General features: G+C 41.7%; 1 protein-coding gene across 1 annotated transcript in view; it reads right to left on the bottom strand.

Annotated features, from left to right (window-relative positions):
- Positions 1-12,404: 12,404 nt before the first annotated feature.
- IL1RAPL2 (interleukin 1 receptor accessory protein like 2) overlaps positions 12,405-24,293 on the bottom strand; it is a 399,383-nt gene continuing 387,494 nt past the window's right edge. The window contains exons 10-11 of the mRNA XM_075053719.1: positions 22,534-22,704; positions 12,405-13,195 (exon numbers count right to left, since the gene is read on the bottom strand). Coding sequence (XP_074909820.1) covers positions 12,498-13,195; positions 22,534-22,704 — 869 coding nt within the window. The 3' untranslated portion in view covers positions 12,405-12,497. The remainder of the gene's footprint in view (positions 13,196-22,533; positions 22,705-24,293) is intronic.

Here is a 24,293-nt window from a genome sequence, read left to right as displayed (position 1 = left end):
TACGACCACCTACCCAAAGCTGAGCTCCCTCACCAGGCAGGGACCCAGCTCCTAGCAGTCATGGCTGGTAGAGAAGGTGAACACAAGTGTGGCCTGGTTTGCACTGATGTTCCATTCTGCCTCTTTGATAAAACCTTTACAGCCTAGCGCTGTTCCCCTTTGGCCTTGACCCTCGCTGTGCTGAGCCGTCTGGGACGCAGCGGAGGCTGGCTCACCAGCCTGGCAGGGCTGTAGACTTCCCCTGGCACAGATGAACACCCGTGCACCGTGCACTTTCTCTTCTTTAATCTCTAAATCCAGAGGTGTTCCTTGTGGTGACTGTGAATACACATGCATGCGCTGTGGGTACTCGCACACCTCTTCGGAGCTGCATGCTTTATACCACCTCTTGCTTTGAAGCAGGAATAGCACTTCCACTTTTTTCCTGTGTGTTTTTTTCTTTAATTAAAAAAAAAAAATAACACCACAAAACAACAAACCAGAAAATCTTTCAGTTTAATCTGGAATACTTGAACCCTTTTGCTCTTTTTGCTGGACTTAGGTTATCCCACAGAGATTGATTGTTTTCTTTCTTGTCCAGACACGTCTTCCTGCTCAGCCAGATAACAATTTGCTTTACTTTTGTGTGGCTGTATGGGTTTGTGTTTTCCCTTGACATTTCTGTGAACAATGTAGCAAAGGTCGGTGTTGTGTATCCCCATTCCCTTTCTCTTTTTGGCTTATCTTGACGATTCTCCCATACTGATGCTAGCTGTTTTCCCAGTCATATTTAATCCCCTTTATGGCCACCTCCACTTTTCCAATGCATATGCTGGCATTAAATTGCCTGTTATCCTGTCCTAATTTCCACATTACAACTGCTGGGAGGATAATAATAATTTATCTTTTTTTTTCTTCCTCTTTGCTGTGTCCCTTTGTATTGTTTATTTTTCATCTAGATTGAGAGAGCCTGCAAGTCCTTTCACGACTATTATTTTTTCCACATGTCCAAGCTCAAACTGAGAATTAGAAAGCTTCCAGGGCTGATCCTTACTTGGCCAGCATTTCTATCGCATTTTTCTTTTTAACCTTTTGAGAACATTTTCTGCAGTTTTGCCTTCCCAGCTGATCAGACAGGACGCCAGGGGCGGCACGGAGGGCTCACCAGGGGCAGCCCCCAGGGTGACTCTGCACCAGAGATGTGCTGAGGCCCTTCGCAGAGGAGCAGGCTAGCAGAAAGGTAACTGAATTTTAGTCGAGCTGAAACCTGATTGCCGTTGGGGTCAGGAGGGACAATTTTGGCCTCTGGGCAACACTAACTTTATGCTGCAACTTTTTTTGGTCTTTTACAGTACAGCTGACTCTGGGAAGGTTTGGTTGGTTTGAGTGGGGAGCGTGGTTTCAGCTCACTTAAAATTTGGCGCAGTACTTGATGTCTTACCCATGTAAAACTGGGACAGGGGGAGCGTAGTTTTGTGCTTCAGGTGGCAAACTGAAAATACATCTGGTAACTCCCCTCCATGTTAGAAAGAATCACAAGTTCTGCCAAGGCACATCACATTAACTAGTCTAGTTACAAAATCACAGACCCTGTAACTCACAGGTCTTTTTTTTGCCCTCAGTAGAGGCTGCTGGATCAACTGAAGCCAAATGCTCAGCATTACTACAATCTTCCTTTTAAGCTGCTCAGATTAATGGAATAAATTCTCATTCAGAGAAATCAGGTACAGATCCCTAACAACTACAATGATTTGACTCTGGCTTTTGTGTAGTACAAATTACAGCAGAATATCATTATTAATTTCAGCTGTCTGCTGTTCTGGCAAATTATCATTCATCTCCCCAAATGGGTATCTCAGCTGGAGACCTTTGTTTTATTATCTCAGCGTAAAAAATCCCCACTGCTTCCTCCCTCCAAATTAGCAGTCTGTGATTTCCCTGAGGAAGTCTGTCTTAGGTGTAGTGCTATGACTTATGGCTGACTAATATCACCAAGACTAGACAGGGCACCAGCACATTTTTACCACCCAACACATACCTGAAATCTCTCACCAGGTCCATGACTGCCTGCTCAGGAGTTAGTCACTTCCTCCACAGCCTGTAGGGAAGACAGCAAAGTTAAAGGAATGTTGCTCTATTCTAACGAAGCTTGTCGTCAGGGGCTCGCCACTCACACGTACGCTGAATTCATCTTACTCTGTATCAAAACTGCCCAGGCTGCAGGTTAGGGGCTCATCGTGGTGTCATTAAAGCCTTCTCCTGGTTTCTTGGTGTTACCTGATAAGCTCCTGAACTAACCAAGTACCATAAAATGTAATTTCTAAATGTTACGGTGAGCCTCACTGCCCTGGTGCTGCATTTCAAGCTGCCTGTAAGGAGCTTTTCCCTTCCCACAGCTAGGGAATCGTCTCGGGTGGCTCAGTGCAAAGTACGAGTTAAACATGAAATCATCAGGAAAATGGTGTAGTGACTGTGCGGGGTGGCTGACGGGTCAGCAGTGATATCCCCAGCGCATGGTAAACCTGGAGAAAAGCAGAGCGGGCTGGGGCAAGGGAGGTCAGCCCAGGGGGAGGTGTCATTCCCAGTGGTGCCAGGCAAAGCCGTACGGACACGCTGAGGCTGATGATTATCTGAGCTTGTTCTGCTTCAGCTACTTTGTGAAAACGCAGCTTCCACATCACAATTTTTAAGTCCCACTTAAGAAGCTAATAACTTGCTACAAGTTAAACTGGTCCTGACTAAGTTACCTGGTGATACTTGAGTCTCACTCTGACAATGTAGCTTTGCCACCAATGCTGTTCCTGCGGTTTTTGCTAGCTCAGGGGGAGCAAGTATTAGAAATCAGACACTTTGGTGAGGTTTCGGGGCCAGTGAGGCCTGGTGGACATGTGTATTGAAATGCTGTTGCATCTTCTGCTGAAGAAGTGACAGCACTTGAAGCCCTACGTCCTGGATGCCAGCCCCAGACGGGCATCCCGTGCCACCCCTTGCACACTGTACCCCTGCCCTGCCAACACTGGACAATAATTTGTTCTTTGGGCTCGCTCTAGCCTCAGCCTTTTTGCCAAGTGAAGGGAAAAGGCTGCCAAAGGAGAGGTCCAGGCTGTCCACTAGAAACTGCCCCAAGATCAGCAACTAGCGTCACAGAGAAGTGACCGTGGGATGGCAGCAGTTTTGGGCAGTTAGCTCATGACAGGGCGATGGGCGCCGTATTTCCCCGTTGTAAGGAGGCTGCCGGCTCCGTCCCTGCAGGGCACCATGTGAGATTAGTGTCAGCCATCTCACGTGGACACCCTGGTTTCTGCCCTTCTGCCCACTCCTGCCTCAACTTCTGCCACCGCCCTGCACAAATCACTGCACTTCCCCCCCAGCTCTCTCGGGGACAGTTTGTGCTTTGCAGTCTTACTGTAAAATAACAAGAATCAGGCTTCTAAAATCAGGAAGTTTCTCTAACAGGATTCTGTGCTTTTGCTATAATCGCTCCACATGCTCCTCTGACAATTTCTGTGACCTTATTTCTCAAAAAAAAAAAAAAAAAGGGAAGAAGAAAAGACAACTCCCATTATCCCTCAAGTCTCAGTAGAGCTCTCCACACACTACAGGAGAGGCAGAGGCTGCCAGCTCTCTAACTGGAGCTCTTCTTACACATGTTTGTTAACCCTCAGGGTACAATGGATGCCGAGAATTACTCTTTCGTAACATTTGTTTGGCTGACAAAAAGGAAAAATGATTAGCAGCTCAAAGGTTACACTGCTGTATTTTGCAAGAGAAGCCCTTGTCGTGGGCTGCCTCCGTTTTGCTGACTGGATGCGACGCCACGATGCTCGGCTGCCCGCGGGGCACCAGGGTACTCTGTGCTGCTCCAGTTCTCGGTCCTGGTGCTCGTGGTGCGGTGCTGGAGATTCCCACCGCTGCCCTGCAGACGCACATCCTCTCCTCCTCCCGTGGACGGCAGCACCCAGACCTCGCAAGTGGTGCCCGGACCTTGCAAGCGGCCACCAAAGGCCTTATCTCCCACTTAATCTGTATGACTGTGACCGGCTTTATACGGCACATAAAACATTCCCTGCTACAGGCAGTGCTATTTCTATACCCTCTCCAGGGACTTCAGTATCTTAAAGAGAAGCAAGATGATAAGTTTATATGATATAGTTAACGGTTTAAGAAAGGATTTAAAACAGATTGCTGAATTAATGACTACTGTTATTGTTTCCTTTATTAGCTCCTTATTAGCCTGTTTCCTGGGGGCAGAGCTGTTTGGATAGGATTTACCTCTCTTTGGACCCTGGGGAGCTCAGGATTGGGTATCATAAATAGTTTTGGAAGGCCTCTCGTGGGTCTCAGAGCAGGCTGCAGTGACCACAAGATGCTGATGCCATTGTGTCCAAGCAGTGCCCATGCCCTACACAACCCCACCAGCTGCCGGCACGGCCACGACTTCCAGGCAGGTAGTGGTGGGGTCCAGCCCCTTAAACGCTCAGCTCCTGCCCCTCTTTACCCCAAATTGCCACTCCGTAGCACCTCTTGGATACACTCACCCGGTCTGACTGCCTCTGCCACGTCACTCTTCTTACAGGGCACTCATGCTTGTATTTCACAGCCAGGGGAGTCTGCCAAGGACAAGCCAGGTCTATCAAGTTCATGAACGTCCTCCTTTATTTTGCTGTCTCGGGCTCCTCTTTTTTTGTTCCACAATAAAGGGGCTGCTTTGAATTGCCTGTGCACCAAGATATACCTATACCTGCATTGGTCTAGGCGTTTTGCAAGGAGAAGTTGTTCAGAAGCGTAACCGAAAACGTCTGGCCCTGGATTGAAGCCTTCCTCGCAGACTGGCACTGTCATATCACAGATGCTTACTCTGTTCATTATGTTGATGGGTGTTAGCAGTGAAGTTTGAACTTTGTTCAGGTTTTCCCTGAGTTTGGCAGTGTAAGAGCCAGAGCTCTGACATGGGTTCAGGCTGTTTGTTAGGTACAAATTATCTGTCAGTCCAATTTTTTCCCCCACTGCCTCCTTTTGCCAATAATTTGCTACAGTGCAGAGATTTCCTGTCATCTCATCTTGTCAGTTTGCAGCCTTCCAAAGTCACTTCACTGCCGATGATTAGCTTCTGTCTTTTCACCTCCCTGCAGCGAGCTGCTGATCCCACAGGGAAGTGTCATAATTTGCTCTGGGGGAGCTCTCCCGTGCCCCCCAGAACAGCCACGGTGCAACCCACTTAGGGAACATTCAGAGGTTGTTCACGCAGACTGGAACAATCTTTTTCTGTTAGTCGAGATGATGTGGCCACAGAGCCAGGCTAAGGCAATCCGCTGTGAAGTTCCCAATCTGGTTCAGGGAATATTATCTACTGGTCAGAGCTCTGGACTGGGAGACTGGGCATGGCCCCAGCTCTGCCTTTGGTTTTTGGTAGGATCTTGGGCAAAATGGATCCTAACCCTGTTTTTCATTTGCTAAAGGGAGGATGAAAACATTTCCCCAGCGGAGTTAGGTGTTAGATTAATTGTTTCATGATCATAAAGCCTTTGATATCCTTTAATCAAAGAGCTGTTAAGGGTTTTAAAGGCTGTTATAATTTGTGGAATCGATGTCAATTTTCTGTGCGCAGTCTACACAGAATATGGAGTCTCTAATGTTATCTGGGGACTAAGTATTAAATGTTCCCTTTTAGGTGCTGACAGAAGTTACCTTTAAGCCACACACACACACTGATTAGAGTATATTGTACTTTAAAAGCTTCTTCACATCTCATTAGACCTTCTCTTCTTGAGTCACCTCATAAGAGGCTAATTTACATTAAGTCTAGGCTATGTCAGGGTCTGGATTTATCATGAAAATATGTCTTGGTAGTAAAAGCAAAGCCCCTTGTGCTCTCTGCATGAGAATCACTAATTCTGTCCTCCACATCATAAATCCCAGGGCATGCTCTGAATCCCAAATAATTTGGGTTTCGAAAGAAATGAGGCGCACAATTCTTCCTTTGACAATTTTCACTTCCACCTTGGCTTGCCGACATTTCTCCATTAAAAGAGGGCACCGGAGAATTTGCAAATCCCTCTATACGGTATGAGCACAATCTGAACTGGTGCTATATTCTCTAGGCATTGCCCCGCCAAATACTCAAGCCCACCCCGCCATGCGTGACCATGGTGGGTACCCCACTGCACTCAAATTTAACCCTGTTGGTCTACTAGCTCCGATGGGTTCAGCAGTAGCTGTTGGTGCTCTCACTCCAGCAAACCACTTTGCATGCCCATAGTGGAAACTTGCAGCCAGGAAAACATTTACCACCCACTGGTGTGCACAAAGGAATTATTTTACAGTCTTAAAAGAAATTGCAAAACTCATCTAGTATAAAATACATTGTTTTGTCTTTGTGTTTGTCCTGAAGAGAAGAAAGCTCTTAAAACCTTGTAAAGCCAATTACGCTCTATCAAAATGAATTAGAGGAGTTGTTTATAGAATACCTACCGTGAGAATCTGGCTCAGCTTGACAAACTGTATTTTTATTATTATTATTTATTTGCTTTACTGCTTGGTCTGTAGCTGTACAATGATATTGCAATGAAGAGAAAATGCTGACAGGTTATGTTCTGCTTCTATTGGCAGTGCTACTGTTTTATATTTAAATGACAAATATCCTGGCAAAGCTCGTTAACTTTTACTTTATGTTTCCTTTTTTTCAGACACTGTTTTATACGTCTGTGGAGCAGCCTTATTAACCTCTGCATTTCTCCAGTGGCATTGAAATGATCAAATAGCTTCTTGTGGTAAGCATTGCAAAGCCATCGTTCCCTTACCATCGCAAACACTTCACGTCATTTCTTTAGGGAAGCAAAGTACATTTCAGAACATTGCTCTTGTGTTTGCAAGAATGTGATGTGCCATTACTTTCCATTTTCAAATTTTGCTTTCTTCCTGTAACAAAGTATTAAAAAATCCCATATTTTTAACATTTGCTGTGCTAACTACTGCCGAAATGGAACTGTTTTAATACTATTATTTATGAAATTTCAAAAGCTTAAATACTTTCAAGACCATGGAGGAAGGTACTTTTATGTATTTTTCATTATTTTATAAGCAGATAGACCAATATTGATTATGTTAAATGAACAGCATCATAATGTTCAGGTACCCGTTTTCCTCCTGACCTGTGCGACGAAGGGCCCGTTGGCTCGCTGCGGCCACTGTGCCGCTCTGCTGCTCAGAGCAGTCATTATTTCTCACAGTCCTCCCTAACTAATGTTGGTAATACAAGAACTGAGGACCAGGACTAATTCCTATGGACTTTTGATAAGATCTGACTCCTGTGTGGCTTAATTGCTTCAGAAAAACCGGCTCTGGCCGTGATTGCACTGCTCAGCAAACTGCAAGAGTGAGACCCCCAGGGATGGTACCAACGCAAACTGATAGAGCACCCAGCAACTACATGTTGCAAGAGCTGCAGAACTGCTGTTGGACAGTCCTAAACAGTAATGTTTAGTACCCGCTTGTCTCCCGACTCTGGACCGCGCTTATTGGAAATGTGTATCTGGTAGAACGGGGCAATGGCAAAAGTGAGCAGTTTGGTTTGCTGAAATGCCAGAGCCAGTTGTACTCTCCAGCGATGGGATCCACTGCACTGCAGAAACCAGTCACCTCATCCACCTCACCAGAGGTGACCTAGTAAAACTTCTGGCATTACATGCGACTTTCAAACCCACAGGACCAGCAGAAAGCATGAGTGGGGAATTTCTGAAAATGTAAAGCAACAGCTTTTTTTTTTTTTTTTTTTTTTTCCTGTGGAAGAAAGCAAGAAAGTTTCCCATCCAACAGGAAACTGAAATTTAATCTTAAAATTATCAAGACAAGGGTTCTGAAGCAAATGATCTGGCAAGAAATGGTATTTTTCTGGGGAACTTTGCCCAGCATCCATTGAATAGTGGACAAACATGAGGCATTCATGCAAGAGCTGCCATTGTGCTATACTGAATCAGTGTTTCTGCCTGGAAAACCCTTGGACTCTGATTCCTCTCTTCTTCCTCTCCCTTCTTCATACTCCCCACTTATTTCCTAGTGTCCCAGTAACTTTGCAGTCCCAGCATGAACCTCAAAGGGTGCACAAAAGAAGGGTGCACAAGAGAAGATGCACCGAATGCTGCATGGAGGTAGAGGTTTCTTGCAGATAGTTTTTCCAACCAAGCCATCCCATGGCCGCTGCCCATGCGGTAAGCTCCCAGTTGCTCAACTGGGACACAATGAAAAAAGCCACTGTTGTCCCGTTTACCATTGAGTTCCCAGGGAGATGTCACTGCCAGGCTAGCAAGCATTGAAGACTTTCTCCCTTGTAACCAGGACTGTGAGACCTGACAGCTGTTCTGCCATAACACTCACATCTATTCAGAGACTGAAATCAGAAAAGCTGCTCTGAGGCTCTCCATAAGGGCACAGTTCTGAAGGCTGCTAAATGCCGCGATTTCTGGCACTGAACTACTCTTCCAGGCCCCTGCTCAGTAAAGTATTTCTCACTGAATTAAGGGGAATTTAAGTATGTGCTTATGCATTTGGATGAACAGAGAAAGCCTGTTAAATCAAAACGAACTACGGAGAGCAGACTAGAAGCCCTTAAAAACCATGGGTTTTTTTTCCTAAAAGTATCTGTTATTTATTCCCAAGTCCTTATCTTGTTTATAACAAAGAATGAACAAAATTCCTTTCCCAAGGCTGAATAGTCCTGGAGCATATCCGCACCAAACAGGGACAAAAATAAGCTTGATTTTAGGCAGATTAAATAAGCAAATGCTTCTTAGTCTCTTGACTTTTTTCTCACTTGACTTCTTTCTCTCCCTTTTGTCTTTTTTATTCCTCTGTACACAGTAAACCTAAGGTTTTATGGCCTTATCCAAAGTCTGCTGAATTTGATGGAACTCTTTCTGTTGGCTTGAATGGATTTTGGAGCAGACCGGTAGGCAAAGTATGACATTATCTTTATACAAGTTTCCCATCCACTGTCTAAAGAAAGGAATATTAATTATTAAAACACTGGTCCAGCACACAGCCCCCAGGAATGGTCAATAGTCACTCTAGTTTGTTACTTAATTTAAAATACCCTGTTTTCTCTCTGAACTTTCTTTAGGAACATAAAATCTATGGAGGCTGAATAGGTTTCCAACTTCTAGCTCATTTTATATACAACCTTCAAACCATAATTGCTTCTGAAGCACATCACACACAAAGGTAAGTATACAAACAGTAGTTTTCCAAACATTATAATAAACCATCTTTAAAATGAACACGCCCCAAATCAGAAACCCGACGTGGCTGCAATAAGGGTGTTTGCTGCTGGTGATTTTGTGCTGGGGAAGGCACAGTCTGACAAGCCGGGGGTGGCGAGGGCTGCATAGTCGCACAAGCGAGATGCAGCACCAACACTGTCAGGGTAGTGCCCTGGCCTCTTCCCGATAAATCCATAAGTACACGGCTTTGGTCAGACAGAGGAATGCAAAACGCCCTTCTGCCCTTCTATTTCAGCTAATGAAGTTCACATGAATGAGCTAGAACATTTTTGCCACCAAGGCCCTGATCCAGCTGTCACTGCCACCACGAGGGACCCCACTGGAGGGTTGTTACAGAGGTGATTTTCACCGAGGGACGAGCTCCCGGTCCCTGTGCCACCCAAGTCTCACCAATGGATGCATTTCACTGTTGGACAGTATTTTTTCCAGACCCTTAAGCGCTACCTACGGAAACACTCGGCCTCTGGCACGTCATACTGGTATTACGTGAAACTGAGTCAGTGAGAGGCCTCCTGAGCTCAGGTCCCTATCCCCATACTAAAAGCAGAGGGGTACAGGTGGTTCTGATTCATGTATATATTGTCGTAGTACTCAATACACACTTTGAAATCTTAAAGCAGATTGTGACTTGTCATCTATAACTAAAAGATATCGATACACAGACACACAATGTGCTTTTGCAAAATGACAGAAAAACTGTTCTTTTCATGTTACCTCAATGCAAACATGACTGCATTTTGCTTTTGAATAGCTACTGCTCTAAGAGACATATTATCATCAGGTAAATGAATTTGCTACCCATATTTAGTCATTGTAAATAAAAGAAGCAGACCAATCTGCATATGTTTTTTTTTCTTCTTTTTTTTTTGGAGTTTGCATGCTTAATACAGAACTAGTAGGTTTAAAATCTCACTGAACATTCTATGTGAATTAACCAGATTCTAGAGTAATGTGGAAAGGAAAATAATGAAAAGTACAGCTTTTCATTTAAACATATGCAGCTCTTTTCATGCAGGGTTTTCTTTTAGTTTTTTTTCCTTTTTTTAAATTACACTTTGCATTAAAGAACATAGCCAGTGTAAACAGTCTGTAACACTTATAAAACAGTGCAAATTTTGTAAATTTCTGGGAGGCTGAAATACATATATTTATAATGGAGGTAAAATCACTTTCTTTCTCAGTAGAAAAATACGTATATTAAACACCTATATGTCCGGAACTTAACTTCACAAAAGAGCAAGTTATAGTCCTATAGTGTGTAATAAATTAATATATTTTCTAGATTTCCATTTTCGGTGTTAGTGTCAAATGCGTAATAATGCTAGAAAAAACAAGAGAAACATGTATTATTTCGAACCTAATGAAAACCTTACAGATAACAACTGGTGTAAGAGGGCACAGAATAAAAAACTGGGGAAAGAAGCAATGGAAAAATACTGACCTCTATGAATTATTGCACATTTGAGATGATTCTCATGGCCTTTGGGCCAATTCTGGATACTTTTAAGTCTTAGGTCAGTGTTTGTTTCCATTTGACTGTAGGGTACAATTTAGGAACCACTGCAAAATGTCAAGGATTTACTGAACTTGTTTGCTGATGAAACCACAGGCAGCTGAGTGCAGAGTGCTAACTTTTATTCATGCAATCAAAGAGAACAACGCTAAAAAAATACCGAAATACAGGCAAGGTTGCTTGCCATAAAAATATTTCTGGGAGCTTGCTCCAGCAGATCTTATTGAAACAAAACTCTCATGTCTACTGTGTTTTCATTAAAGCCGTGCCAAAACTGCAAAACTGGCTTCCACCTTCATTATTTGGAGCTTTTTCTTTGAATATTGTTGTCTCCATGGTCTGACCCTGCAACCCTTAATCAGCTGAGTATGGAAATCTCCACGAAACATACTGGTCCAAAGAAAACTCAACTCGCTGAGTAGTAATGCCTGATGCTGAGTACCTGTATAACACTTCTCATCCACAAGCAGCAAGAATGCCTTCCATGAAAGATAAATGACAGTATCCTATTTGACTGATGGGAACACTCTCATAAGTGAGAAATGCAAGATCTTACCAGCTGCTTAAAAATATTACTTTTCAATAGTTGCACAGAGAGCAGAAATATTCCTGCTTCAGCTGTATTTAAAAGGTACATAAATTGACAGGTAGATAAACAGAGAGAGAACTGTCTCAGGTGATTATCACTGCAAATGAAGTCAGACTACTAGTAAACCTGAATAATTTAGCACTTCATCTCTGAATATTGCTGTAGTAATTATTTTCTATTGCTGATGTTCTCACAAAAAGGTTAATTTCAAATTGTAACTACTCATTTTGGAAAAAAATCCTATGTAAAATTACATTGCCTTTACTACAAATCTTAAAAGAGCTCAAGAGATCTTAAGAAATTTCAAATTAATGAATTGACCGACAGACAGATAAATTTATACTTAAACTGTTTAAAAAAAGTCATTAAAAATCTGCAAAAAATTGTGAAATAATCTATAATTGACAGAAAAATTGTTTAAAATCCTCCTAAACATCTTCCAATATTCTAGTAAGTTGTTTAATAAAACCACATTGCTAACCATTGACTAGGAATACAACATGCCTCGATAATAAAATGAAGAGATGCTGATGTGAGCAGGTGATTTATTCTGCAGTAACTGTTACTATGCACTTTATTGATCAAGCTTCATTTGCATTGTTTCAGCTGGTCATCTTCTAAAATGTACTTGCGAGACAATGTTACCGGGAAGGTTTCCTCCTCCTTCATTTTCAGAATGATCCACCCCTTGTGGTCTGTGCAGGAGATAATAATTTTCGTAGCACAATTAGAATTTCAAACTGTACTGAAGTCTATATGAAAAACCCAACAACTTCTGTGTATTTCAAATACTATTACTTAAATATGTATGGATGTTGGAGATCATATACAGTGACCTTTTATCCATCCCAGATTGTAAACCTACTGTAAAATGATGGGATGTGTTTTTTCTACCCCCCCCTCCTTTTTAAAGAAGCATTAAAACTGTACATTAAAAGACAGGAAGGACATTACTGAGTTACAAAAGAATGCCCCCTTTGTCAATAATTTGTAAATGTAAACAAAAAAGTTCAAGTAGAAAAGCAAACAAGTGTGCTGCTGCTTCGAATATGTTTTCTCACCCCATGGGGTTAGGGGAAAGTTCTTTAAAAATGTGTCTTCATGGCGGTCATGAAGCATCTCAAAAGAGTCCTGATGTTCACTACCAAATATCACTGGTGAAGCTAAGCTCCTTTGCTGATAAAGGTAGCAATGGGTTGTTCCTGTGAAACTCTTGGGGATCCTTCATGGTATTGTTAAGAGGTAGCTGTCCATTTAGTAGTGTCAAAGGTATGTTACAGTATGTGTGATGGTTGCTTATGGAAGCTATTGGCAATGTTGCTGCTGACACATCGTATTCGTATCCTCTGCAATAATGCCTCATTTGCACAGAGTCTGCTTGATGGTAATCAGTTAAATCAGCCCGCGATTCTACCAACGTGGCAGAAGTGCCCGTGACGGCAAGAGAAGGTACGGTCTGGAGGTCTCCAAAAAGGCCCTGCTCTGCAGAATCCAGGACCTGATGCCGAGACACCACCTCCTTTTTCTTCCCTGGCATTTCAAAGACTAGGCGCTTCCAAAACTTAGAATTCAGTTTGCTGCTTTTTGGTCCTTTCCACTTGACCACTGAGAGAAGTTTGATAGTGTGCTTTAAAGATTCCACTTCGTGATAATTCACTTTCCCTTTTAATTCAGTACACTCAATCAAAATAACTTTGATTTCTCCACTGACTAGCATGTTATGGAGTCTGTTTTCCATCTCAAAAATACTCCATCCTCTCCTGAGAACATAGTCTGGAGTTAACACGATAATGAGTCTTCTGCTTTGTTCAACACATCTCGTGAGATCTTCAATGTAGGCTACAAATTATAGAAAGAGAGAAAGAGTAAAGAATAAAGAAGTCTATTGTATCAAAGCATTAGGCTTGCAATCAAGTATAACAAAATCCTACACCTTACTGATCCACGCCATTTAAGACAAGGGGCATTTCACAATATAGTCCAACAAAAATAGGATAGTGTATCACAACATATTTCCATTTATGGAGTACATATAGAAAACTCCTCAGTAACACCCTCCATCCTTTACTGTTTTTCCCTGTTCATCTCAACAGAATGACATTTACATGATATCCTCACTGTGTAGATGCATTAGTGACTAAAAATACACAGTTCACTTACTGAAAAAATATAGGTCAAGATCAATGTAACGTTTGTGTAAATTTTAACATTAACACTGGTTATGATTAACATCGCATTGAGGGAAGCACACTCTGGGAAGCAGTTCTTGTGTTTTGGATGCAAGGACATGAGGGTGCTGCAGGGTGTATGAACTGTAACTTGCAAAAACTCAAAAAGAAATCAACCCTCATCACATGCAGAACTTGTGCTATTGCATAGAAGCATCATGGTAGTAGCTCTTTCTTCTTTAGGTATTGACCACAAAAGCACAATAACATTCTTTGTGGCCCAATGGTCTGTTTTAACATCACAAACCTGTGCTTCTATGTACCCCAAGGTATTAACAGAAACTTCACAAGTGACAGGAACAAATGGAAAATTTAAACATATTGGAGGTATTTATTTGTTGAGACATCAGTGACAAAGAAAATAGTATTCTTCTTTTATTCATGCATGCGAAGTAGTTGCAAATGATCAGTGTAAGCAGAAATGCCAGCCCCATCATTAGCTCCATGATGTTAGCTTATTGAACTACAAAATATTCTTGAAGTTGGACTTGGATCCCTGAGTTTCACTTGTCCCAGGGATGGTAGGGAAGAGAAGCCAATTACACTAGTCTGACATGGAACAGGATGGGAAAGAGATCTACTTACAGACCTGATCCAAAACCCATTCAAATGAACAGATTTCAATAAATTTCAATGGATTTTGGGTCAAGACCAGAAAAATGAAATCACTTGAAAAAAACCCACTAAGGTCAGAAAAGTGTTCATTGGTTGCATAGCATTGTGATTGCAAGCTTAGAGACAGGATATAATTTTATTTTTTTTTTAAACTACGTAAACCTCTTGACCATGCTACTCAGAATGTGCCGCCTGACAACAGAGGAGAAGCATGTGTTATAAATGAAGACTTGGACACAAGAGCTGCACAGAACAGATCTTTACTCAGCACAGGGCAGGGCCTCTCTTACACACACTGCCCTCTAGCAGGAACAACAATTACAAATAACATCATTAATCAACATCTGTTACTGCAAGACTAATTTTTATAGTCCCAGGCACCATACCACAGCATGCTTATTCACACCACTTCCAGTAAAGTAAATAGCTACAAAATAGGCCAACAGGAACATTCTAAAATAGCTTATTTTCATGAGACTGAAGGCATAGTTAGCATCAAATCTGCCTTTACCAATGTTTTATTTCACCACTTAGCAGCAAGAAAAATTTCTTTCACAAATGGAAAAAAGAGGCAATTGCAAACATCCCACAGACACACAAAAATTTAAGACATACACATACATTACAAATGTCTATGCAACAATCCTGACTTTTAGTTAATGTTTTATGACTCTTTAATCATGCAGCATTTACAGTTTGGTTGTTGGTTTTTTTTCTTAAAATATTTTATGAGGAAAACCCCCACATTGCTCTGTGTAAAATAGTTACTCATTAATGAAAAAAATTCAACATTAAAATCCATGGGAGAGGCAGCGGAGAGGGGAGAGAATCAGCAACAATGAGAAAATGATAAGCAGAACTGGTGAAACAAAACTTAAGGAAAGGTAGAAATGTTCAATACAATGGAAAGAGATTATCCCAATGTATCAACAGCTCAGACTCTTCATTTTCTTCCTTTCTTTCTGCTCCCAAAAAGAAAGAATTTAGGTGGGAAGCTTCATCATTAGAGGTTGAATCTGCAAGATACAGTAAAACAACAAACTATCATGCATCTTTCCTGAGACATATTCATCCCTCCTTCAAACAACTCAGAACACTGCTATGTACAAGACAATTCTCTGCAGGACACAATACCGGTCAGTAGGTCAGTTCCACATATCCAGGTTAGTGCTAAGCACAGCCGTGCGTATCCTATATGCACCCAATTAAAAAAAAACAAAACCAACAAAACAAAAAATCACTCCACTTCCATCTCTTCAAATATCCAGAAGCAATAATTTCAATAGCAACAACCCAGCAATATTCCATGATACCATCTCAGTCAAAAACTCACCAGACTTTGCTTTAGTCAAACAGGGAATGAGGTGGGAAGAAGACAGGAAAAATTCCCTATTTTCTCAGATGGATACTTCTCCCCTCTGTGCCTCTCCCATATTTTGGCATGCCCACCTTACTTACTGGATATTGCAACAAGTTAGAGCTCTCTCTACAGATGACTAAACAGACACCTTCACAAATGACCACTAGGTGCTCCTTCAAATTCCAAGTTTGCAGCTGGTTCACCGATAGACATGGCCAATGTACAGGGGTCTGTTGGTGCACTGAGGATAAAATACACTGTATTATAGGAAACTGGAAACCCAAATGAAAAGGCAAACGCATTTTCCAGCCATCTGGTCCAGAAGTACTTAGTACTCCCAGTAACTTCAGGTTGGAACTGCTACTAAAGGTAGGTGACAACTTCCCCGGAGCACGTGGTTCCATTGGGTGCACTCTACAATATGTCCAACGTGCACAACTTAAACATTTCCGCGAGAAAAGCATAGGGGCACAGATTATTGTCTGTGGAAATTCAAGCTTTATTTTTTCCAGTGGTACCAGACTGACTGCATAAACGTGTGAGCTGCTAAATCACCTGCTCTCCTTTCACTTCACAATTTGAGACTGCTCAAAATACCACAGGTTCCGTTGTCTGTCTTAAATGTTCAATCCATTAGAAGATACTAAATCCAGGCAATGTATATTGCAATGTAGGATCGAGAAAGGGTTGTTTTCACCTTTCGAATGAGCTAAGAAGTAATTGGCAGGCAATAGCTCTGTTTCACTTTCAAGAAAAAAAACTGAGCAGGGATTTCAGGAATGACATCGCCAACTAGGATCAACTGCAAGATTCCAGACCAACGTATTTCCATCAGATAAATATCATTTTGCTGAAACCCCACTTTCACTGCAGGAGGTGTCAACTTCAGTGACATTTCATTGTGAGGGGAGAAAAAAATCATCTTGACAGAATCAATATGGAATTATTAATTTTTAATTCCCAAAGATTGTATTTTATCATAAACTAGAATGTAAAAATGTCAGCATTAGAATTAACCCACTTGTTTCTATTGAAAAAGAACATTTTAAATTTTGATCACTTTTCCCCCCCTTGAAACATCATTTTGCAATATAGCACAAAAACTGTTTTCAAAATGTTAGCATTTCGCATAGGTCAAAAAAAATAGAATTATGAGTAGCTCTGTCAGTAACTTACTTGCATCATGTCCAATGCAATGCCCAAGGAGGTATGGACAGCAAGAACTTTTAGACCCATAAACAAACATAGGTTTTGCATGGTTGCCCTTTAGTAATGAAGACAGATCACCTGAGAGCAAGTATGTGCTCACCGAACACTGTCAACGTGTAATGATGCCAAACTGTAGTTTGAAGCACTGAAGAAGTACAAGACACGCATCCCATTTGCAATTAAATCATGCATAACTGCCTATTGAATCTTGAATGAGCTACACTAACCACAGCCTGGAAGGAAACCCAGACAACCTAATATGCAAGTGGACTAAGAGCAAGGAATTAATGAACACTATGAACACAGAGTTGCTTACACAAAGAAATGACTGACTAACCATATTCAGACGAGTTGCAGAAGCAGTTGAGGGAGAGGGAAAGAACACCAGAAATCATATAAACTCCTACAGATATTTTTGGGAAGCATGGTCTGCAGCACCACAAGAACCAAAGAATATCTACCATCAACCCCATACCAGCTGGTTCCTGGCACTCTGAAAATAACCAGCCTTTCTGTGCTTGGCAGTGTGACTATCACTTGAGAAAGTTATTTATAGAAGAATAATTCAGTCCTGGTTTCCTAACTGAAGAGTTCCCAAACCCTAACTCTGATTACTTTATTATAACAAAAATGATTGCATGTCTTGCTTTTCCTATTTATTAAATATCTGTTTCTTCTGTTAGCTCAGACCAGAACAGCAATGCAGCTGGAACTGCTGAAACAGAGCAGAGTGATGGCCCCTGCCCAGAGAGAGCCCAATCCCAGTATAAGCTAAGGGACAGCTGATGAGTTCAACATAAAGAAACAAGTAATGCAGATCAGCATGACACACTGCTCTCCCAGCATACCACTCCCTTAGCCATTGTCAGACTTTCTGTATTAGACATGGCAAATGAAGGAGGGATTAAGAAGGAAAGGATGGCAGCTCTAGGGATGTCTCCTTGAAGACTAAAGTGTCTGAAGTGGGTGAATTTGGTGAAATTGTTTTGGCGATAGATGTTGGAATCAAAATTCTGGATGTTTAGAAACAAGGACTCAAAGACTCATACAGGTTAGAAGGGGGCTCTGGAGGTCTCCAGGTCAATACCCTGCCCAAAGCAGGACCAGCTAAGATTGCTCAGGACCTTATCCAGTACAGATTTGAAGACCTCCAAGGTTGGAGGTTTCTTTTCAGTGTCTCTGGGTTCTGTTCCAGTGTCTGACCACCATTACAGTGAGGAAAATTTTCCAAATGTTTAAATGGAATTTTCAGTGTTGCAACTCATACCTGAGGCCTCTTGTTCAACAACGGTGTACCTCTGAGAAGAGTCTGTCTCCACCTTTGTGCTTTCCACTGGAAAGACAACAATAAGATTCCTCCTTGGCTTTGTCTTTGTTGGCCTTTACTTCAAGAAATACAGCTCTTTTGGGCTCTCCTCTTATACTGTGGGCTCCAGCTCCTTGACCACCTCGGTGGCCTTCAATGGGCTGTTACAGGGTAGCCAGCCTTTCTGGCTTTTGTTCATATTTCTTCCACTTTCAACTGCCATTCCTCTGTATCCCTGCTACCCCTGCCCATGCCTGGCATTAAGTGTAAGATTCAACAGAACAGACAACCAGGGACTTCTGAAAGTAGTTTGTGGAGCTGGGTACTCTATCTCCATTTCACATAAATGGTGTCCCATACCTAATTAAGGCTGTTGGGAACCCCAGGCACACAGTCCAGCTGGGTTTTCTTCATCCAGGAGCCCAGGAAGCTGGAATTCACCAGGCAAAAAACACACAGATGGGCAGACAAAACTGCAAAGTGCCAGAACTGCAATATTGACTGTTGGGTGCGTTTTATCACATGCCTTAGGCGCATCCCTGCTGTGCTGACAACCTCTTATTTTTCCAGTAAAAGCAAAGATTTTTATTCCATCACCGTTGTTCTTTTCAGTGCCTGATCTCTATACCCTGGGCTGAGCCAGAGTGAATTGTTAGTGTTTTTTCAATCCTGTCAAGATCAAATGCACATATGCTTAGAGAGCAACTAGACAGTGCTCTAATAGATTTATATTGCTGGTATTAAAAATCCAACTCGACAGTTTTGACCTCTTCACTTTCACAGTTGAAAATAATTTGCAGAAACCATGTGAGAAAAATATCTTCCTCTGATGTAGTCCCAGTTTCAGAAGAGTCAAGTGCAAACAGATCTTTCTGTAGACACATCATCCTTAGCAAGACCGAAAATGGCTCAGGTAAAAACATAACTACTCTGATTTCTGCCCCCTGCAACTATTCAGTCTCCTCAGGTATCCTAATGCTGAATTAAAAAGCTCACAGGACTTAAGAGTGCTTGCTGTGGGAAAGGGTTTGTTAAAAAAAGCCCTGAAAACTATTAGGGTGGAAAAAATTATAACCGCTAAGAAACTTCAGTAACAACTGCAACTGTATCTTAGGGCTCACAGTCTCCTTATACAGGCTAACATGTTCAGTTATGCCTTAGCTACCTAGGCAGAAAGATATATGTGCTGTCAGCTTTGACAGAATGAAGAACACTCCCTCTGTTAAGACCAAAGAATATTCTTTAAAAAAGAATAGCTGCTATAGTACTTCCTATAACACGGAACGCAAATCCTGGGTTACAAACTTGGCCTTGCTGCTTACACAGCACACCTTGCTAGCCACCGTGTGGTGGGCATCACCGAGGCCCCTGGCATCATCCCTCACGGTGGTTCTCCCACTAGGACAAAACGCTCCACTGGGATAACATCTGTATCCCAGCAGGGCACAGAAACCAACACCTACTGCGAAACACGACTCAGCCCCATCTGACCTGAACTCTGGATGCCAGGGATTTGCTTCCCAACAGCAAAGAGGTGGCCTCAGTCCCCACAGTCATCACCCCTGTCCTCCTAGGGACAGCAACAGTCGCCCCATGGGCATCCCTGAAACAGATGGTCCTCAGCACAGAGCTGAAATGCAGAGCTCAGATATGCGGCGCGACGGAGCTCGCTGCTGGGTACACGCATCCCAACTAAGGCACATCTGGCTGTAATCTCTCCCTCGGCTGCACAGGGACATGCAGAGCCTATCATAGCTTTTCCCCAGAGGTTAGAGATGAACCAGCTGGACAAAAACATAATCAAACTTGTCCCGGAATTTTTCTGAAGTCAGCTTTTCAGTTTGTTCACAGAAGTGTGCAAGAAAGTTAATGAAATACTATTTAACAAGTCTATATTTTGCTTGCTCTCAAATCCAAGTAGTAGCTGTATGTATTGCTTCATGCCAGGAAGGAAGCGCAATAATGCACACCCTCCTGTGGCAGCACCTTAAAATTGCAGAGATTATATGAAACAACCAGCCTTACAAAAAACACACCTTATTTGCTGTACTAGTGAAATGGCACACATTTAAGTACACAATATATAGAATGAAACACATCGGAATGGAGAGTGGGAAAGCATTATATTACACTGAAAGTCATTTACACCAAAAGACGAGGAAATGCGGTACATGTGAGAAGAGGTATTTCCTAAAATAAAAAAGATAACTGTGATCAAACCCCCACTTTTCTATAGAAATCTACCCTGAAGAGCTATATATTTTGTCATATCTGCCACTTTTTGAGACAGTCACTCTAAAATTTATTATGTTCACCTCTGAAGTTTCTGGCAGATCCATACCACATCACACTCCCTCTCTTCACTAAGCACTGCAAGTCCCTGTAAGACTGGTGAGCATTAGGCAGAACACAGCCAAGTTCCACTTCTCTAGCGTACATGGAGAGCTTACAAATACAGAAGTCTGAGTCTTCTCTCCTTCTCCATCACCTCTCCAACCCTTCTGCTTCCTCAAAATAAAATGCCTTCCCCCATATCTTTTTCAAAGTTAAAGCATGCAAATCACACTCACTGCAGTTCCACATTTTATTCTGCATTGTCATTATGTCTGATTAAGCGTTCTTAAAGCTCCATGTGTTAGAATCAGGCCCTTTCATAACACTGAAGAAGTGAGTTTGAGAGGAAAAAGAGGTATTAAATCTGTGAATGTTCATAAATGAGAACTGACATTTTCAGGTACCCTACATTTTCATGAGAGGTTTAATGAATACCGAAAGTGATGACAAGTATTTGCTGAGTGTCTGACTGACAAAACCAGACAAAAATAAAATACCATGCTGGCTGGTACAGCAATTGGAAAGAAGAATCTCATTTCAGATTAATCTGTGCTTTAGTATAGTTATCATTGAAGGGCTAGCTTTAAACTCTTTAATTCACTTGTATAATTGCTATGTATAACTGCTATATTGTTGGATATGAAACAACTATTTACAACAGTTCTGTGAATTTTAACACAAAAAGGTGTATTTTCTCTTAATAATATAAAAAAAATCAGCACTACTCGCTTGTACTGTCAGAAATAAGGCAGCTATAAGCCAAGTCCCATTTCTGGAATATGTCACTAAGGGAGTAAAACTCACACCTTGCAGGGGTAGAGCAAAAGGAATAAGGGAAGCAGCTCTAACCTAGGAGCTGCAAATGCATGTGATAAATTCAAGCCACTACACGGGACTTTGCATGATGTCTGCCTACGCTCTGACTCCTCTTTCCCAGTGGTACAGGATTCAGAGCTCTGTTTCCAGCTCCCTCAAATGTCAGAGAAGAAGTAGGCTCCAACTTCTGGGGCAGGCACTGGGGTCTGGCAGCAGCAAGGCAGCAGTTTCAAGTCTTTTGGCAGGCAGGTTGCTAATGCAGCCATGTTCTAGCTGTTTCATGTTTGAGGACATCTGCTCCAGCACAGCCATTGCTGTGAAAATGTTCATATTTCCTGTACAGTAGCATACACAGAGAGAAGTTCATATTCTCTTATAATATTTTTCATGCAAGTGATTTGCAGACAGAATATGTAAAAAAAGCTTATTTTTCACAAGGGTAGCATTTCAAATAAACGTGATATTAAAGCAAACATACTGTGCATTAAAAGTTCATCAACATGATACATATGATTCATGGTCTTTTTTGACTTGTCCAAAAATGAATCTGGAAGAAGAGATGCCATAACTACAGTTAGAAAGGCATTAACTGTTGGTACAGACATCCAAAGGTGCTGCTGAATCTTCAGACATGGCAGCAAAACTGATTTGAAATGGACAAGTGTATTTCACCATCAGCATGGAAAACAGCATCGGATCCCTGGGCTGTACATAGTCCTCTGAAGAATCAGTATTACTCACAAAATACCAATTACACAATACCAACACTTCTCAAAAATGCAACACTTGGTCAAAACTCTAATGAAAAACTGTACCTATACCATTAACTGGGAAACTATTGCAGCTATTTATGAGACTTCAAAGTTAGGAAATAAAATAAAAGACAATGGGAAAGATGACTTTTACTTGTAAAGCTGCTATGGACAAATAATTACTGGAAAAAATAATAAACCCATTTTCAATGATAAAACAGAGACTACAAATTTTTTTGGGGGAAGTTTCCTGCTTAACTACCTCTGTCTGATGTAGAGATTTTGGACTACAGTATTGCTTGCAGCGCTGCAGCCTTCCCTGTAGAAGAGTCTAGCTCCTGTCCTGCCTCCACTGAAATCAGTGGCAGTTCCCTCTGATTTCAGTGGTGCAGGAACAAGCTCTAACCTAGAGCTCAAATTGGCAGTACTGAGGAAACTTTTCCAATCCTCACAACCACTTCACCAAGAGAGGTTTCCCATATCTAGTACTTATCGCACAGTCCAGGCCTTCATGATATATCAGACAGAATTAAAACTGAAAGGTCAGAAATACTTACTTCCACTAGGGATCAGGTCCCTATCCGGAATGAAGAGCTTATATCCATAGTGCTTTTCTAGAACATCTGGCAGAATTTCAAGTGCAAACTGCTCCTCTTCATTATTATCACAGTCTAACGCATCAGGATCCACTTTGGTGTATGAAAGATACGCATCATATTCCTTGTTGTCTGTAAGAAAACAAATTCACGTTCAGTCTGCTGTTTGCAAGAGCACTATAAATAATACAGGAAAGTACTAGGAAATCGTATTATTTCTTGAAACAATCAAGCATTTCCCAACAAAACTGGGACTTTTCACAGGAACATATAATCTGGGTCCCACAGAGAAATTTTTCAGATCCAGACAAAGGATATCCTTTCAGTTTTCTTCTGCACGTTGAGCTAGTTAGTAACTGCTTCATGTGGCCAGTGTACACATTTCACATCTGAAAAGATCATGGGCAAAATTTTGATACAAATACTAAAGCTGGAATTTTTTATTTTAATCCTTCACATATTACTAACTGGAAATCTTTCAACCCTTATGCCTCAGGAGTGCTATGATTATGCAAAAGTTTTGAGCTTGGAAAAGTTTTTCAGCCTGGAAAGTTTGGAAAGTTTTGAGCAAGGAAAACTTCTTTGCACAAGTAATTTTGAGAAAATACATGACTTAACTCAAATGAATACCAATTATGCAGAAAATACTGACAAATACAAACAGTGCAAAGCATTTTTTCAGAAAATCTTGTCATTTTTAAAACGAATATCATAATTTTAGAGGTCAGTTGATCTAGGATATTTTAAATACTTGGGGCTCACAGTATGAGAGAGAGAAATAACTCCAAGAGCAAATGGGGTGCAGGGGGAGACTTGCTCCTCCATTCTGCCTGCAGCTTAGGGGTGGAGGCAAAGTCTCATCAAAAGGTAGAGGCAGGCAGTGGGTGACAGAGGGGACCCAGGCAACGCCACATGAGGACAGTGGGACTGCAACACGGTGGTTTGGCTAGAAAGGGCCACACACCTCCTCCTCCTCCTCCTGCACAGCACTGGGGCTTGTCTCCAGCTCTCTGCATCTGAAACAGGGAGCTAAGAACTGGCAACCGTGCTAGGAACAAAAGGGGCACCATTATCGAGCATGGGATCCATGCTGGGATCAGACTGTCTTAGTGACATTTCTCTTTGCTATTCCTCTGCAGTAATGGAAAATAGTATATTGAAAAAGTCAACCTTCAGCAATTCAGTCTCCAGGGAAGAGCACAGCTGCCATTATTTACAGAAAATGAAAAATCAAACAGTTAATGTTGTGAGAACAAAACTGCATGAATGGAGGATTGCTGAGTACTAATGATCTGTAAAGAAAAGTGCACATGAAAGATAATTAAAGCAGTTAAAAATCATCAATATATTCTGATAAAAAGAAAAAATAGCTAATCATAATACAATACATTCCCTGATGACCTTGAAATTGTAATTCTTGACACAAAGCCAGACCCATGAGGGTCAGAGCTACAGACAAAGCATATGAATAATAACATATTTGTAAAAGGCAATTTGCCTAGTGTATAGCTGCATGGGAGGATGTCCACCTGGCTTGCTGATATTTCTCTGAAATGAACAGCACACAAAAATAGTAGTTACTGATGGAAAGATGACAGAAGAACAAACAGCAAAGAAATAAAGGCCAGTCAGCTTTGGAGGCCTGTCCAAAACCTGCTACCCTGTCCCTAACGAAGCCTGCCAAAACCTTTGAAGAGGAGGCAGCCACCAATTGATCCAGG

Source organism: Buteo buteo, chromosome 22 (assembly GCF_964188355.1).
Source record: "Buteo buteo chromosome 22, bButBut1.hap1.1, whole genome shotgun sequence".
Classification (NCBI taxonomy): domain Eukaryota; kingdom Metazoa; phylum Chordata; class Aves; order Accipitriformes; family Accipitridae; genus Buteo; species Buteo buteo.
The sequence above is the reverse complement of the archived record's forward strand: the minus strand, read 5'-3'. Positions and strand labels throughout refer to the sequence as shown.